Here is an 18,043-nt window from a genome sequence, read left to right on the forward strand (position 1 = left end):
AAATATTTTACGATAAAATTATGAACTTTTACTTCAATCGTATATTAATCTTTGCTATAAAATCTACAATTCATTGTCTGAAAGATTCCATTGACTATCATCTCCAATTAGAAAGTGCTGATTAATCCTCGCTGACAGCTCTTACTGACTTGCACATTACACACAGTGGCACCTCCATTATCCACCAGAAAGAAGGGGAATGGGAATCGGTGGAGAATCGAGAGTCCTGTTAGAACCGGGATTTCCTGGTCCTCGTCTTGAGTTCCGTAGTACGAAGAATGATTTCAGGCTCGACGGTTCGGAGAGTTAAAACAACATTTTATTACTTCCAACTGTTCGCAGTGGTCACACAGTGTATTGAGGTCTTTTACAGTACATTCGTGTCCCGAGAGTCACATCGGGTTAGGCACGTGTTGCCAGCATTTACATCTCCGGGAGGTGTCTGACTCTCTTGATGATCCACACGTCTTCTGGCTAAGAGCGAATACCGGTAGGGAAGCCCCTTTTATACAGTGGGACAAGGGTCATTACATCACTTCCCTGGCAACAAGCGTTCTCCAATGGGGATCACTTAAGCCCTTTCAGTTTGGCCATGATCTGGTCTTCAGTCTGGCGGGCAAGTCCTGACTTGTCTCACTGCTGCATATGCCTTCCTTAAGTACCGGATCGTGATTGGGCACCGCCCAATAGCTAGTCAATCATCATCTAGCTAGCAGTTAAGCCCTTTCAGTGACCTTTATTGCTCGTTAACACTTGGCCGCAGGCTGGGGCAGGTGTCTCTCTTTTCTGCTAGCTTTGCACTTTGCAAAGCTGGGGCTGCTCTTTAATCTAATCTAGACTTCCCTTGTGCGAAGCCATTTTTGTAAGCCAATTCATCGTCCATTTTATTCACATTTCCACATTCCGCCCTTTGATTCTTTGTACAATCTCCAAGAATCATTATATACAAGGTATCCTCCTGATAGTGCACTTTATCAAGACCATACCCAGTGGCTCCGTTTTGTTTGTGTTCTGGCCATGAACACAACCAAAAGGGTTTTAATTTCGAGTTTACAGACAACTGTGTAGGACCGAACAGGCTTCCTCTGGGGGTTTCCCCTCCTCTGCTGCGTCTACTTCTACCCTAATTCGGGAGAGGCGAGGGAGTATAGTAGCTCCTGCACGACTTATACAACATTTGATAATAGTTACAAAAATAATAATTCCCAAAATTACGCCACTTATAACAATCAAACCATACAGTAATTTCTGTAGCATACACTCCGGTCTCCGTGTATCTGTAGGTGGGTCTGATAAAATAAGTTATTCTCTATAACTCCTACCCATGTTAGAAAAAGGGTAAAGGAGATGGCTAGCAATATGCTGATGGGAATCATGGTACACAATAAGTCCAATTTATTCTTCTGTTGGGGCTCCTGTCGTATCTCTTTTCACGTGTGTCGCGTGTATCCAAGCTTTTTTTTTCCTTGTACTTTCACGGCTGCTCCTGTGGTCAACAGGATGACATACGGACCTTCCCACTTGTCTTCCAGGGGGGCTGGCTTTATTTTCTTTACCCAAACTTGTAGCCCGGGGACTAAACTGTGTCCTCCCGGTGGGGGTTCTTGCCAAGCTGCGCTGACCTGTTGGGAAGCAAAACTGACAGCATCTGTTAGATCTTTACAATACTTTAGTACTGTATCACTTAGAAGATGAATGTCAGCCCTACGTAGATCTATTGTTCCGGGTAGCGACATTGGTCTACCGGTAACGACCTCATAGGGACGGAGTCCAGTGGTCCTATTCGGGGTGGCTCGAATACTACATAGGACGAGGGGTAGGGCCTGAGGCCATGGCATTCCTTGAGAGTGATACTTAGTGAGCCGTTGTTTAATTGTCCTGTTTGCTCTTTCCACTTGTCCCGATGATTGGGGGTAGTATGGGCAATGCAATGACCATTGTATTTGTAGTAGTCTACAAAGTTCTTTAATTATTTCCCCCGTAAAATGTGTGCCTTGGTCTGAGTCAATACATAAGGGCACGCCCCATCTAGGAATGTAATCTTTACACAAGACTTTTGCGGCTGCAGCAGCGGTGGCGCTTCGAACTGGGGTGGCTTCGATCCATCGTGAAAAGCGATCGACCATCACCAATACATCTGTATATCCCTGACATTTTGGCAAGGAAATATAGTCGACCTGCAAATGTTGGAAGGGCCCTGCCGGAGCAGGTGCTTTTAACATTGGTACTTCAATTTTTTGTCTGGTATTTACTTTTTGGCATGTCACACATTGCTCCACTATTCTTTGGGCTTGAGTTCGAAACCCTTTTGCCCACCAGTTTCTCTGGAATCTGGCTGTCATTTGCTGTGCGGCTATGTGTCCACACGAGTGTATTTGTTGGGCCAAAAACGGCATCAGTTTCTTTGGGCATCCTACTGCTCCCGTTTTGAGATGTTGCCATATGCCATCTTTATTGGCTTGCAACCCATTTTCTAACCATGTCCATTGTTCCTCCCTTGGGGTCTCTCTTTGCATTAGTAGGATGTCCCCTTGGTCGTTGTTTGTCGTGATATATCGCACCTGAGGTGTTGGGGGGGTAATGGTACAGGCGGCGTATTTTGCTGCTTCGTCTGCCCTAGCATTGCCCCTAGCTTCAGGGGTATCTTCTTTGTTATGGCCCTTACATTTTAGTATGGCCACTTCTTCGGGTAACTGGATGGCATCCATTAATGCTGTTACCTCTCTTCCATTTTTTATGGGTGTACCTGCAGCTGTCAGAAAACCTCTTTGTTTCCATAATTGTCCAAAGTCATGAGCGATGCCAAAGGCATATCTAGAATCGGTATATATATTGGCCGTCTTGTCTCGAGCATAGAGACAGGCTTGGGTGAGGGCGACTAGTTCTGCCTGTTGTGCTGAGGCCCCTCCTCCCATACTTCCTGCTCGTACTACTGCGAATTCTGTTGTAACCGCCCACCCTGCCAATCAGGTTCCTTTTTCCACAAAGGATGACCCATCCGTGTAAAGGACCATTTCGGGATTGTGTAAGGGTAGTTCCTGCATCTCAGCCCTCTGCTGCATGGCGTCTAACAGGTTTACACAGTCGTGATCACTTTCTAGTTCTTCGGGGTTTGTCAGGGGCACCATGCTTGCTGGATTGCCCGGTCCGGATTTAGTAATGGTCAAATTATCTGTTTCCATAATCGTGGTCCATCGGGTCCATCGAGAGGCGGTCACTTGAGCTACCTTATTCATTCCTAACATAGCATGGACGGTGTGCGGGCATTGGACCACCAACTTTTGTGATAAAACTACCGGGGCTGTAACTTCTATTGCTAGGCAGGTTGCTTGCATAGCTCTCAGACAGTTACCCCATCCTTGGGCCACCAAATCCAACTGGGTACTATAGTATCCTACGGGCCTGTGTCTATCTCTGTGGGCCTGGGTTAGTACTGCTGTCATATACCCGTCCTTTTCGTGTACATAGAGGCGGAATGGCATCCGCGCATCGGGAATGACTAAAGCCGGTGTGCTACATAGGGCGCGCTTCAGTTCTTCGAACGTCCGCATTTGCTCTGGGTTTAATGCGATCTGATCCCTGGAACCCGGATTGTCCTTTAGCAGTTTGGTCAAAAGCTGCGCTTTTTGGCTGTATGATTCTATCATAGCTAGGTCAGGGGGGACTATTAGGACTGGTGGAGCTGGAGGTGGTACGGCAGGGAGTGCGGCTCCGGCAGCTGGAGGTGGGTTGGCTGCTTGATGCGCCGCTAATGCCGCTTGGTGTGCTTGTCTGGCTGTGTTAAGTAGGGCGTTTGCTCGTCTGGGGATGGCCATATTTACTATTGCCATCAGGGCGGCCGACTCTCTTGCGCTAACTACTACTGCTATAACCTGGCATCCATCAAATGGGTGCAGGTTATAGATTGTTCTTTTTCGTTCCAAGAACTGACAGGCTTATACTCCGCTTTTCTTTGGGTGCGGCATATCAGTTGCCCATTGATCTATATCTTTTGGGTTGGCCGGGTAATAGGTATAAATTCGGAGATTTCGGCCGCCTACTTCATGTTTTTGTAACCTGATGGGGGCAAGGCGTGGGGGTGGTTTCTCGGTTATATCTTCTTCATCTGATGAGTCCGTAAGAGGAGTATTTATTTTAGCAATATGGGCTTCGTTTGATCGGGGTTGGGGCGTGGGCTGTTCATATGCCGGACGGGCTGTAGGGGGGGTTGCAGGATAGGTAGGGTACAAGGGCGTCGGGGTAATCGTCACCACTTTTGGGCTTTCCCTGTGTGCCTCCCTTTCCTTCTTGGTTTTTGCCTTCCACTTTTCTGCTCTTTGGTTTGCTTTTTCAAGGCATTTTTGGTGTTTCTCTAACTCGGTTTTGTATTTTGTTATCTGTTCATGGAGAGCTGTTTTTTGTTCTTTTTCTTTGGCCTCTGCCGCCTTCTGAGTTATTTCTCCTCTCTGCCTACACTGTTTCAAGGTGGCCAATACCCAGCCCGTTTTTCTTTTCCCTCCTTTCATACGGGTGGTCTTGCCCCATGCTCTTTTTATATCATCAAGGGACCATTGTCCTTTTGAGGCATCAAATTTTTGTTCGATATTATATTCATGTTGTGGGACGTCGAATGTACTTTCTATATACTGTAAGTTGGATTACTATTTCTTCTAACGTGGTTTCGGGAGGGGCTTTGCCTCCTTTTTCCGTCGTTGGTTTTTTACTTGGTTCTGTCATGTTGCCACAGGTCGTAGACTTAACGAATAAGTTTATCGATAGATCAGAGTCCCGGACTCTGTCGCGTGCTAGCAATGGGACACTGTGCTCCGTTAACCGCCAGCCAGAGGGTACGCTACCCGATTGGTTCGTTCAATAAAGATCACAGAGACAGGGTGCAAAAAGGGCACAATAAATTATAGTGCTTACCTTTTTCCCCTTTCTTGATGTCTTGCGATCCTGTCGACTACGCCAAGTTGTTAGAACCGGGTTTTCCTGGTCCTCGTCTTGAGTTCCGTAGTACGAAGAATGATTTCAGGCTCGACGGTTCGGAGAGTTAAAACAACATTTTATTACTTCCAACTGTTCGCAGCGGTCACACAGTATATTGAGGTCTTTTACAGTACATTCGTGTCCCGAGAGTCACACCGGGTTAGGCACGTGTTGCCAACATTTACATCCCCGGGAGGTGTCTGACTCTCTTGATGATCCACACGTCTTCTGGCTAAGAGCGAATACCGGTAGGGAAGCCCCTTTTATACAGTGGGACAAGGGTCATTACATCACTTCCCTGGCAACAAGCGTTCTCCAATGGGGATCACTTAAGCTCTTTCAGTTTGGCCATGATCTGGTCTTCAGTCTGGCGGGCAAGTCCTGACTTGTCTCACTGCTGCATATGCCTTCCTGAAGTACTGGATCGTGATTGGGCACCGCACAATAGCTAGTCAATCATCTTCTAGCTAGCAGTTAAGCCCTTTCAGTGATCTTTATTGCTCGTTAACACTTGGCCGCAGGCTGGGGCAGGTGTCTCTCTTTTCTGCTAGCTTTGCACTTTGCAAAGCTGGGGCTGCTCTTTAATCTAATCTAGACTTCCCTTGTGCGAAGCCATTTTTGTAAGCCAATTCATCGTCCATTTTATTCACATTTCCACAGTCCCAAAATGTTGCCCCTCCCGTCTGGTACAGCAATCCCCTTGGCACGGGAATGGAGACAAGTCCAGTTATTGTGACGGGATGAGTTAAAGGTATTTACTCAGACGGGCGGAAGGTGGGAAGTGGTGTTCCACGGGGATTGGTGCTGGGACCACTGTTGTTCACCATTTACATGAATGATTTGGACTTGGGAATCAGAAGTACAATTTCAAAATTTGCTGATGACACTAAATTGGGGGGTGTAGTTAATACTGAGGAAGACTGCGATAGCATCCTTGTAGAATTATTCAGTTGTGTTCAGTAAATAACACCATTTATTAATTTGCTTTGACTGATCACATCACTATATAGTTATGTGAAAAACAGAAATCATTAAAAGCTCCCAATTTCAGAATTGTTAGATTCAAACTCAACTTCTTCCAAGTACATTTCAAAAATAGTAATGGATGTAGGCGAGATATTAGGACTGTTGTCTAACACAATCCAAACACAGTGACACACAGACAGATGGGCAGGTGTTGCTTCACAGCGAATCCTTTCAAGCCTCACTAAAAAGTGGCAGACTGGCAATCCATTGGTCACTAATGGAGTTGTGATCTTTGTAAATTAAGAAATGGAAATGTGTCAAAGAGTTGATTAACAGAGTGGGGCATCATCTTCCTTTGATTTCTATTTCTGACACCAGGCAACAGAAAAAGGTCATTACAACACGACATAAACAGACTCTTCAGGTGTGAGACATCAGACTTCAGAACAACATGTCTGCCAGCTCTGGCCACAAACCTCAGTACAGTCAACCTTTCAGCAGCTGCAGCCGTGATTAAATAACTAGTAGTTTAACATGTCTAGTAGAGCTTTTGTATCAAAATAGAAGAAATGTATTTGTGACACACACACAATTAATAATTCAATCACAATGTGATTGTGAGGATGGATTATCGCCTCTTCATACCTTCCATGTCCAGCGGTCGAGGAAGGTATCAAGTTAACCGGTGGACACCGCCTGCTCCCTCTCCAGGGCCACCTAGGCAGGGACAAGACCATGGGAGAGAGGCAGGCAGCCAGAGCGACCCCCCATGGGCCCCACCCATCCTGGACCTACTAATTGCTGTTTTCGCAAGGCCCAAGAGCAGGTCCAGGAGAAGATCCTCCCACTTACCCACCCCCCTCCGCACCGGGCGGCCAAAGATTAGGAGCGTGGGGCTAAAGTGTAACCAAGAGTTGAGGAGCAGCCCCTTCAGGTAACTACACAGGGGCTGCAACCTCTCACACTGAATATATACACGGCCCGTGGACTCCTCTAGGCCACAGAAACCACATCTGGCCTTGGAGTCCAGAAAGGAGCTTAAAAACTGTTGCACACGACAGCTCCCTGCAACAGTCTCCACCCCAGATCCCCAATGGTGCTGGGAAGGACTCCCGCATAGAGAGCCCTCCACTGGGGACCCTCGCCTCCGTCAGACAGCAAGATGACCCGGCAGTCTGATTGAGATTGGGCAATAAACAAAATTAATCAATAAATTATACAGAAACCCTGGTGTGAAGTACGCTGGCCACCAATTTTCCGTTACTAACTCGCACCTCAGGCCCCGCCCAGTCTGGTTTAATTACTAAATGTTTTCTAACTCGGGTTCAGGCCTGTCATTCTGAGGGAAACAAGGCCTCATTTATTGGTGTGTCCCACCCGAGTGGCTGTTAATAGCTTTAATAAACTGGCAGCAAGGTTTTTTTTAAAAAGGTGGAAAGAGGTGAAAAATGCCACTAGCGATGCCTCAAAACTCACGGACAGAGAAATCCACTTCATCAGTGCCCCTGCCACAGGACTCAATATCCACCCCCTCCACCACTGGTGCACTGTGTCTGCAGTATGTACGGTCTACAAGATGACCACGGTCAGGCCGTGTGGAGTCAAGGGCCAGGCAGCAGAATGGATGGAAAGATCGCTACAAACTTCCCTTAACTCCAACCCTCTGATTCCTGTTTTGTAGCCAGCTCTCCATCCATTCTGCTGCCTGGCCCTTCCCTCCACACGGCCTGACCTGGGTCATCTTGTAGATCTTACATACTGTTATGGATAGCAAGCTGGTCACAAAACAGAAAACAGAGAGTAGGGGTTGGGAGTAGCTACTCAGACTGGCAAAAGGTGGGAAGTGGTGTTCCACAGGGATCGGTGCTGGGATCACTGTTGTTCACCATTTACAGAAACGATTTGGACTCGGGAATCAGAGGTACAATTTCAAAGTTTGTTGAGGACACCAAATTGGGAGGTAGAGTTAATCCTGAGGAAGACAAAATGCAAGAAGACATTAATAAATTTCAGAATGGGCGTATAATTGGCAAATGAATTTCACTGTAGATCAGTGTGAGAGGGTGTGTTTTGGTGGGAAGAATAAGGAGGCCACTCACTATTTGGACAAGGGGGTGAAATTGGGTTGCTTTGTGCCTCCCGCGATATTCAGCGGGAGGTTAGCGGTGGCGGTAGACGGTAGCGCCCCGCGGCACTGCACCGCCGGCAATGACGTCATCGCCATGCGCAGCACCCCGGCTGCAACCTTGGGTATGCGACCCCTGACCTATTGCCGGACGATATGTCTGACAGGGTCAGGGGTTGTTCCTGCAGCCGCGGCGACGCCACTGAAAAGGCAGGTGTTGGGCGGCAACATTTTATTTTGGCTGACTGCCAGCACCTGCCCCCTTCCCCTTTCTTCCTCGGGGTGCTGGCCATGATCGCTCAGCCCGGCACTCTTCTTGATCTGACACCCCGCTCCCCAGTGGTCCAGCAGGGCCCTGGTGTGCGCAGTGCTATGCCCCTCCACTTCAATCAGGGAGGGAGGTCTGCTATGACAAGGTGCTATGTGCCAACAGGCATGGCGCTGTTTCACAAAGCACCGTGAAATTCACTGGTAGTGCCTCAAAGAGGGAGGGGAGCGCTTCCAGTAGCACCCTGCCTCCTGCTTGGGGCGCCACCGCCGAATATAATGCACAGGGGCGCTAACTTTGTCAGGGGGCTAAAATTAGCCCCGGTGACGTTAGCGACCCAAAGGGGGCGCCACCGAATTTCCCCCTAAGAGTCTAAATGGGCTGGAGGAGCGGAGGGATCCAGGGATACAGATACACAAATCACTAAAAGTAGCAATACAGGTTAATAAGGCCATTAAAAAAAAAAGCACTGGGGTACATACCTAAAAGGAGCCTTCTGTTCCGTGCCTAGGAGCTCTGAACCATGGCAGAGAGCGGCTGGGACACGTTTCTCACACGCCTCGAGATTAACCCGCACGGCAACTTTGCTGTCAGTGAAGAGAGACAAGGAAAACCAAAGTGCCGTTTGCCCCTCTCAGTGTGGCCCTGAAGGACTGTGTCCAGGCTGGAGTTCTGTTCCCGCCGTACGATCCTCCCCCAGATTGTCCTTTCTAAGCTCCAGCCAGGTGATGCTAAACACTCAGGTGGGAAAGAAGAAAATCTACAACAATGTGTTTAAAACAAAGCTGGTTTATTTGACATCTATCCAGAATATTAAACTCCAGCCCAGTTCCCGGAGTTATTAACATCAGCAGAAACAATCCCCACCTGTCAGAATGAACATGGTTCAGTCCTGGATGTGATTAACAGCAGCAACAACAGCAGAATCCAACCCTTGCAGTCACTTGTGAACTCGCTGGTGATTCAGCAGGTTGGATGACTGAGTGAATCCCTTCCCACACACGGAGCAGGTGAACGGCCTCTCCCCAGTGTGAGTGCGCTGGTGTACAGTGAGCTCAGATGTTCGCCTGAACCCAGTCCCGCAGTGAGAGCACCTGAAAGGTCTCTCCCCAGTGTGAGCACGTTGATGGTGTATCAGTTCCCCGGAACTTTTAAAGCACTTCCCACAGTTCGAGCATTTAAAAGGTCTCTCGTCAGAGTGAACTCGCTGGTGATTCAACAGGGTGGATGAGCGACTGAATCCCTTCCCACACGTGGAGCAGGTGAACGGCCTCTCCCCAGTGTGAGTGCGCTGGTGGACAGTGAGATCAGATGACTGCCTGAACCCAGTCCCGCAGTGAGAGCACCTGAACGGTCTCTCGTCAGTGTGAACACGTTGATGGCATATCAGTTCCCAGGAAGTTTTAAAACACTGCCCACAGTCCGAGCAGTTAAAAGGTCTCTCATCAGAGTGAACTCGCTGGTGTCTCAGCAGGTTGGATGGATCAGTGAATCCCTTCCCACACTCAGAGCAGGTGAACGGCCTCTCCCCAGTGTGAACTCGCTGGTGTGTCAGCAGGGTGGATGCCTGAGTGAATCCCTTCCCACACTCAGAGCAGGTGAACGGCCTCTCCCCGGTGTGAATGTGCTTGTGTCTCGATAGGCCAGAGGATTGGCTGAAGCCTTGTCCACACACAGAACACGTGTACGGTTTCTCCCCGCTGTGAACGGTGCTTTTTGCTTCCATATTCAAAGGCCGATGATATTCAGTTCCTGATGAATCGAGTGACTGTCAGATGATGTGTGGTTTGAGTTTCCCATCTGCAAATCCTCCCCTTCTAATACCCTGTAAAATTAATTTAAAACAGGGAGCGTGAGAGAGAACCCACGAAAGAGGCAGGTTGTGAAATTGAGCTCAATGTATCTGGTCATTTGTGGGGCCGGCACTAGAAAAAAGTGACCATGAAAGCTGCCGGATTATCATAAAATCCCACTGGTTCACTAATGTCCCTCAGTGAAGGGAATCTGCCACCTGGTCTGGGCCTCTGGCCTCTATGGGAGGAGAGAGAGAGAGGTGGGAGTGGGAGGGGGCAAAGGAAAGGAACTTTATACATCTGCAACTCGACCAGAACTTTGACAGAACCTCCAAAACCCGCAACCTCCAGCACCTAGAAGGACAAAGGCAGAAGGTGCATGGGAGCACCATCACCTCCAAGTTCTCCAAGTCACACACCATCCTGACTTGGACATATATCGCCGTTGCTACATCATCACTGGGTGAAAATCCTGGAACTCCTTACACAACAGCATTGTGGGAGTACCTTCACCACACGGACTGCAGCGGTTCAAGAAGGTGGCCCACCATCACCTTCTCAACGGGAAAATGGGGATTGGCAACATATTCTGGTCTTGCGAGTGACACCCACATCCCAAGAATGAATTAAAACAAATCTGTAGATGTAAACTGGATTAAAAGCCTCTACAGAAATACCTATTCCTAAAACAATATTCTTTTACATTGTAGGGACAGTGTCTGTGTAACAACCTAATCTCCCCCAGAATCCACCTCTTGACTGTCACACATTGGAAATTGTTGGGTCCTCCTGGGCTCAGAAGTACAGGGGGATAAACCCAGCAGCTTCTCCTCCATCTCCACTCCAGCTCAAACTGAAGCAACAAAAAGACCCACACAGGCGGCCAGGGACCTACCTTCCGTCAGCCTGCAGTAAAACTCTTCCCTACAGGCACTGACTAATGGCGGCCGCAGCACCCACAATTCCCCGCGCCCCAGAAACCGCTCTATCCAACATGCTGATTTCCCTGCTGAGAGTGCGCATGCTCCCCGGGGCCGCGGGCCATTCTGGGAGCCTGGCTCCTGTCCTTTGTCCCGAGTCGGACTTGGTGGAACCGGCTGAAGAAACCGGGAAGCGGCAGCTCGGATGGGGGAGGCGCTGCACCCTGGGTTTCATGGTACGAGGGCCCTGGCCGCACGTCTGCCTGGCCTGGCGCTCTGATTCTGATAGAGGTTTTTGATGAGGTAACAGAGAGGGTTGATGAGGGCAATGCAGTTAACATGTTGTACATGGATTTCCAAAAGGCATTCGACAAGTGCCACATAATAGGCTTGCCAGCAAAGTTGAAGGCCATGAAATAAAAGGGACAGTGGCAGCATGGTTACAGAATTGGCAAAGTGACAGGAAACAGAGAGTAGTGGTGAACGGTTGTTTTTCAGACTGGAGGAAGGTATACAGTGGTGTTCCCCAGGGGTCGGTACTAGGACCACTGCATTTCTTGATTAATATATATATATATTAATGACTTAGATGTGGGTGTACAGGGCACAGTTTCAAAATATGCAGATGACACAAACCGTGGAAGTATAGTGAACAGTGAGGAGGATAGTGATAGACTTCAAGAGGACATAGACATGCTGGTGGAATGGGCGGACACATGGGAGATGAAATTTAACGCAGAAAAGTGTGAACGGATATATTTTGTTAGGAAGAATGAGGAGAGGCAATATAAACTAAAGGGTATAAGTCTAAAATGTGTGCATGAACAGAGAGACCTGGGGTATGTGTGCACAAATCGTTGAAGGTGGCAGGGCAGGTTGAGAAAGCAGTTAAAAAAGCGTGCGGGATCCTGGGCTTAATAAATAAAGGCATAGGCCTAGAAATTGGGTTTTGGCTTAGCCAGGGCTTTAGCGCCGGAAGTTAGTGCCGGTGCTAAGTCCCCCTGCGCGCGGCAAAAATTCAGTAGCGCCGTGCCCAAACGGCTGCCGGCGCTACTGAAGGGTCTTAGCGCCTGGAAAAGGGCGCTAACTGCCGTTTAGCACTGCAATTCCGGCGCTGCGGCACCCGATGCAGTGCGGCAGGCTGGGGAAGTGCAGGCCTCCTCCTTCCGTTAAGGAGGAGCTGCCTGCACCTGGCCGCGGCCGGCGCAAATCTGTTTAAAAATGAGCCCGGCACCTCGGACAAGTGCCGGGCTTGCATCTGTTCCGGGGGTGGGGGGGGGAGAAGTCCGGGGAGGGAGCTGCGGGCAGGCGGCCGGCGGGAAAGCGGCCGGCCGCCGCGGGGCCTTTAATGCGCCGGCGCAAACACATGTTGGACTCTGTTGCCAGAGTCTTAGTTGCGGCTGCCACGGGCGAGGCGGCCGCAACTGAATTTCGGCGCTGGGGCCCGTCGGCATGGCAACCGGGACGCTGCGCACACCGATGACGTCATCGGTGCCGGCGCAGCGCTACAGGTGCAACGCCACTTTAGGGCCCCAGGGAATTATTCAACTGGCCACAACTCTGGCGCTAGTCCCTCTAGCGCCTCAAAAGCGGCGCTAAGGCTAGTGAATTTCTAGGCCATAGAGTCCAAAAGCAAGGAAGTTATGATGAACCTTTATAAAACACTGGTTCGGCCTCAACTGGAGTATTGTGTCCAATTCTGTGCACCGCACTTTATGAAGGATGTGAAGGCCTCAGATTTACAAGAATGGTTCCAGGGATGAGGGACTTCAGTTAGGTGGATGGACTCGAGAAGCTGGGGTTATTCTCCTTAGAGCAGAGAAGGTTGAGATGAGATTTGATAGAGGTATTCAAAATCATGAGGGTTCTGGACAGAGTAGAGAGAGAAACTGTTCCCATTGGCGGAAGGGTTGAGAACCAGAGGACACAGATTTAAGGTGATTGGCAGAAGAACCAAACGCGACATGAGGAAAAACTTTTTTTACTCAGCGAGTGGTTAGGATTTGGAATGCACTGCCTGAAAAGGGTGGTGGAGGCAGATTCAATCACGGCTTTCAAAAGGGAATTGGATAAGTGCCAGAAGTAAAGAAATTTGCAGGGTTACGGGGAAAGGGACTAGCTGAAGTGGTCTTGCAGAGAGCCGGCACGGGCTAGACGGGCTGAATGGCCTCCTTCTGTGCTGTAACCATTCTGTGATTCTATAAAATATTAGAAAGTTTGTTCTACAGAAGCACGAGGTTTATCTGCTTTTATTGATGAATTTTAAAAGTCTCTATTAAAACCTGAGCCAGTGTGTTGTGAGCCAAAGAGCCTTGTGTCCAATGAGGGGAATAAAGGCCCACAGCCTCCCCTGGCCCCGAACAAGGGACTGGAGAAAGTCGCTGCCCTGTGGATCAGACAATCAGCCGGCGCTAGTCCCGCCCCTCGGGCTCCCCGATTGGTTGGTTGGAGGACTCGCCGCCGGCTCGCTCCTCCAGCCCTGCCCCGCTCGCTCCCTATTAGTTGGAAGCTCCCGTCAATCAGGCCCTGGGCCCAGGTCATGTGTCCCCGAGGAGATCACGTGCTCCGTCCAACTGCCGCCGCTCGGTCCGGGGCCTCGCGGCCTCTCAGGTTTTTCTATTTCTCTTTATTCTCTCCCGATCCACCACTCCCCCCAACCCTGCGCGATTCTCCACCCAATCGGAGCGGAGAAAACTCACTTTGTGTCACCGATCGCGACTCTGGAACTGACATCAAGGCCTTTCCCCGGAATAGCCCACGCCGACTCCGTCCGGCAGCAGCCGACCGCGCAGGTGCTGCTCAGAGTGGGGGAGGGGGGTTGGCCCCCTCTGGGCATGCGCGGTTATTACCCTTGATCGCTGTGCCGGACTCTGTCTAAACCACCGCTCCCTGTGCGCATGCGCAGACTATCGTCTGTCAATCAACCATCAGCCAGTAGAGGTCGCTGGTGAGACCAGTGAAGAAAGAAACACTTGCATTTCTATAGCGCCTTTCACCACCACCGGACGTCCCAAAGTGCTTTACAGCCAATGAAGTACTTTTGAAGTGTAGTCACTGTTGTAATGTAGGAAATGCGGCAGTCAAATAGCGCACAGCAAACTCCCACAAACAGCAATGTGATAATGACCAGATAATCTATCTTTTTGTTAACTCTGTTTCTCTCTCTACGGATGTTGCCTGGCCTGCTGAGTGTTTCCAGCATTTCCTGTTGTTATTTCAGATTTCCAGCATCCGCAGTATTTTGCTATTATCCTTTTGTTACACTGATTGAGGGATAAACATTGACTACGACACCTGGGATATTTCCCCTGCTCTTTCCCACATTACAACAGTGACTACACCTCAAAAGTACTTCATTGGCTGTAAAGCACTTCAAGACGTCTGCTGGTCATGAAAGCACTATATAAATGCAAGTCTTTCTTTCTCAAAATAGTGTCATGGGATCTTTTACATCCACCTGAGAGCAGACAGGGCCTCAGTTTAATGTCTCATCCGAAAGACGCCACCTCTGACAGTGCCTCAGTACTGCACTGGAGTGTCAGCCTGAACTTTGTGCTCAAGTCTCTGGAGTGGGACTTGAACCCACAACCTTATGCCTCAGAGGCAAGAGTGCTACCATAGAGTCATAGATTTATACAGCACAGAAAGTGGCCCTTCGGCCCATCGTGTCCGCACCGGCCATCAAGCCCTGTCTATTCTAATCCCATTTTCCAAGCACTTGGTCCGTAGCCTTGTATGCTATGGCGTTTCAAGTGCTCATCTAAATGCTTCTTGTGGTAAACCACTGTTTGTATTCCATTGTGTACATGCCTGGACATGCCTCGGCTGACTCCACCCACAAGTCCTAGTATAAAAGTGGCTGCTCCCCAGCCCTTTGTATTTCTGGACCGGTCGACCACTCGAGGCAGACCTTCATTCTTTTGTTAATAAAAGCCTTTAGTTACTCTCTTAACTCTCAGTCTTTTATGAGTAATTGATAGCGCATCAATTTTATTAACAAAATTTTTATAATGGAGAAGATCCTCACACCAGCATGCCTGGACTTAGATCATCGGGAGGCGGACTCATCCACCAAGTTTACTCACTGGCTTAAGTGTTTTGAAAAATTCCTGATCGCCTCCGCTGCAACGGTCAAATCGGACGAGGACAAACTGGATGTCCTGACCTCCAAAGTGAACCACCGACTGTACTCGGTCATCCAAGACGCGACCTCGTACGCGGACGCCATCAAGCTCCTCAAGGACCAGTACACGCGCCCAGTGAACGAAGTGTACGCCCGGCACCTTCTGGGGAGTCGTAAGCAACAACCTGGGGAATCGACCGTGGAATACCTTCAGGCACTGTATGTGCTTGGCCGGGCCTGTGGTTGTAAGGATGTAAAAGCCGCCGTGTACACAGAGGAACTTATCCGGGACGCTTTTGTAGCGGGCCACAGGTCCAACTACACCCGACAGCGACTGTTGGAGCAGAGTGACCTCGATCTCAACAAGGCCTCTGAACTCACACTTTCATTGGATGCAGCCTACCAGGGCATGGATGCCTACTCCTCTGCACCGTGGACGCCGCGGGGAATGACAGCCTGGGACACGGTAGGACCGTCTCATAGCGCCGTGCCACCCCAGCCACGGCCCAACTACCGCAGCAGTGTCCCAAGGCCAGACAGCAGTGCCCCAAGGCCAGAAATGCTACTTCTGTGGCCAGGCAAAACACCCCAGAGCGCGCTGCCCGGCGAAAAACGCGACCTGCTCGGGCTGCGGGAAGAAGGGACACTACGCTAGCGTCTGCAAGGCCAAAGCCACCCCGAACCCCAGCAGCGCCGCGTGTGGGCCATGCGGGCCGCCATCTTGGGCCCCCCCGGCCATGTGCGAACCACCGGTACAGCAGCCATTTTGGACGCCTCCAGCCACAGGGGGATCATGGACGCCGCCATCTTGGACGACAGCCGGAACGCAGCAGGCCCCCAACACCGCCTCATCTGATACCCGCAGCGACACACCGACCCCTACGCTGGCATCCGTTACACTGGACCAAGCGAGACCGCACCAGCTGGCCAGCTCCACAATGGACATTAAGGTAAACGGTCACGATACAATCTGCCTTTTTGACTCTGGGAGCACGGAGAGCTTCATCCACCCCGACACGGTGCGGCGTTGCTCTCTCCCGGTCCTGCCTGTGCACCAGCGGATTTCTATGGCCTCCGAGTCCCAGTCGGTGGACATCGGCGGCTACTGCGTGGTGACACTCGTAGTAGACGGGACTGTGTACGATCATTTTAAACTCCTGGTTCTGCCCGACCTCTGCGCTGCCGTACTGCTGGGGTTAGATTTTCAGTGCCACCTTAAAAGTGTTATGATGGCGTACGGTGGACCCCTACCCCCACTCACAGTCCGCAGCCAGCAGCTTCCAAATTGCCCGCCGCGCACCAGGTGTAACCTCTCCACACTCAGTCACCCCCCCCCCCCCACTGTTTGCTAACCTCACCCCCGACTGTAAGCCCATCGCCACAAAGAGCAGGCGATACAGTGCCGGGGACAGGGTTTTCATTAAAACCGAAGTGGAGCGGCTCCTGAAGGAAGGGATTATTGAGGGCAGCACCAGCCCCTGGCGAGCCCAGGTTGTGGTCGTTAAGACCGGCGAGAAGCAGCGCCTGGTCATCGACTACAGCCAGACAATAAATCGCTACACCCTGCTGGACGCCTACCCACTCCCCCGCATAGCTGATATGGTCAACCAGATCGCGCAGTACCGCGTCTTCTCGACCATTGACCTGAAATCAGCGTACCACCAGCTCCCTATCCGCCCTGAGGACTGCCAGTATACTGCCTTTGAGGCAAACAGCCGCCTCTATCACTTCCTTAGGGTTCCCTTTGGCGTCACCAACAGGGTCTCCGTCTTCCAAAGGGAGATGGACCGGATGGTAGATCAAAATGCGTTGCAGGCCACTTTCCCATATCTGGACAATGTGACCATCTGTGGCCGTGACCTGCAGGACCATGACGCAAACCTCGAAAAATTCCTCCGCACCGCCCAACTCCTAAACCTGACATATAACAAGGAGAAGTGCATATTCCGCACAAACCGCCTCGCCATCCTTGGCTGTGTTGTGGAACACGGAGTCATCGGCCCCGACCCCGACCGGATGCGTCCCCTTATGGAACTCCCACTGCCTCAAGGCCCTGAAGAGGTGCCTAGGGTTTTTCTCCTATTACGCCCAGTGGGTTCCCTGCTATGCGGACAAGGCCCGTCCGCTGATCAAGTCCACCTCTTTTCCCTTGACGACAGAGGCCCGCTTAGCCTTCCACCGTATCAAGGAGGACATTGCCAAAGCCACCATGCACGCAGTGGACGAATCCATCCCCTTCCAGGTGGAAAGCGACGCGTCCGACTTTGCCCTGGCCGCTACCCTCAATCAGGCGGGGAGACCTGTGGCCTTCTTTTCACGAACCCTCCAAGGCCCGGAGACCAGACACTCCGCTGTTGAGAAGGAGGCCCAGGCGATTGTGGAGGCTGTGCGTCATTGGAGGCACTACCTGGCCGGAAAACGATTTACCCTGCTCACTGACCAGCGTTCAGTTGCTTTTATGTTTAACAACAAGCAGAGGGGCAAAATCAAAAATGACAAGATCTTGAGGTGGAGAATCGAACTTTCCACCTACAACTACGAGATCTTGTACCGGCCCGGGAAGCTAAATGAACCCCCGGATGCGCTATCGCGTGGCACCTGCGCCAGCGCGCAGATCGATAGACTGCGGGCCCTCCACAATGACCTCTGCCACCTGGGGGTCACCAGGTTCTTCCACCTCATCAAGGCCCGCAACCTGCCTTACTCTATTGAGGAGGTCAGGACCATGACCAGGAACTGCCAAGTCTGCGCTGAGTGCAAACCACACTTTTATAGACCAGACAGGGCCCACTTGATAAAAGCCACTCGCCCCTTCGAGCGCCTGAGCGTTGATTTTAAAGGGCCTCTCCCCTCCTCCGACCGCAATGTGTACTTCCTCAA

The 18,043-nt window shown here is 50.6% G+C and overlaps 1 protein-coding gene and 1 long non-coding RNA gene across 2 annotated transcripts in view; both read right to left on the bottom strand.

Moving 5' to 3' along the window:
* Positions 1–301: 301 nt before the first annotated feature.
* On the bottom strand, positions 302–6,468 carry LOC147091867 (uncharacterized). The gene is made up of 2 exons (XR_015075238.1): positions 4,906–6,468; positions 302–1,622 (listed from the first exon to the last, which is right to left on the bottom strand). It is a non-coding gene; the product is annotated as an uncharacterized LOC147091867 (long non-coding RNA).
* Positions 6,469–9,157: 2,689 nt separating this feature from the next.
* The window catches only part of LOC147091868 (uncharacterized), an 82,967-nt gene continuing 74,081 nt past the window's right edge, over positions 9,158–18,043 (bottom strand). The window contains exon 5 of the mRNA XM_085976629.1: positions 9,158–10,027. Within this exon, the coding sequence (XP_085832755.1) occupies positions 9,268–10,027 (760 nt within the window). The 3' untranslated portion in view covers positions 9,158–9,267. The remainder of the gene's footprint in view (positions 10,028–18,043) is intronic.

The sequence above is a fragment of the Somniosus microcephalus genome, unplaced genomic scaffold (assembly GCF_052327205.1).
Source record: "Somniosus microcephalus isolate GS21.2 unplaced genomic scaffold, FLI_Smic_1.0 unresolved_chr3, whole genome shotgun sequence".
Lineage (NCBI taxonomy): Eukaryota > Metazoa > Chordata > Chondrichthyes > Squaliformes > Somniosidae > Somniosus > Somniosus microcephalus.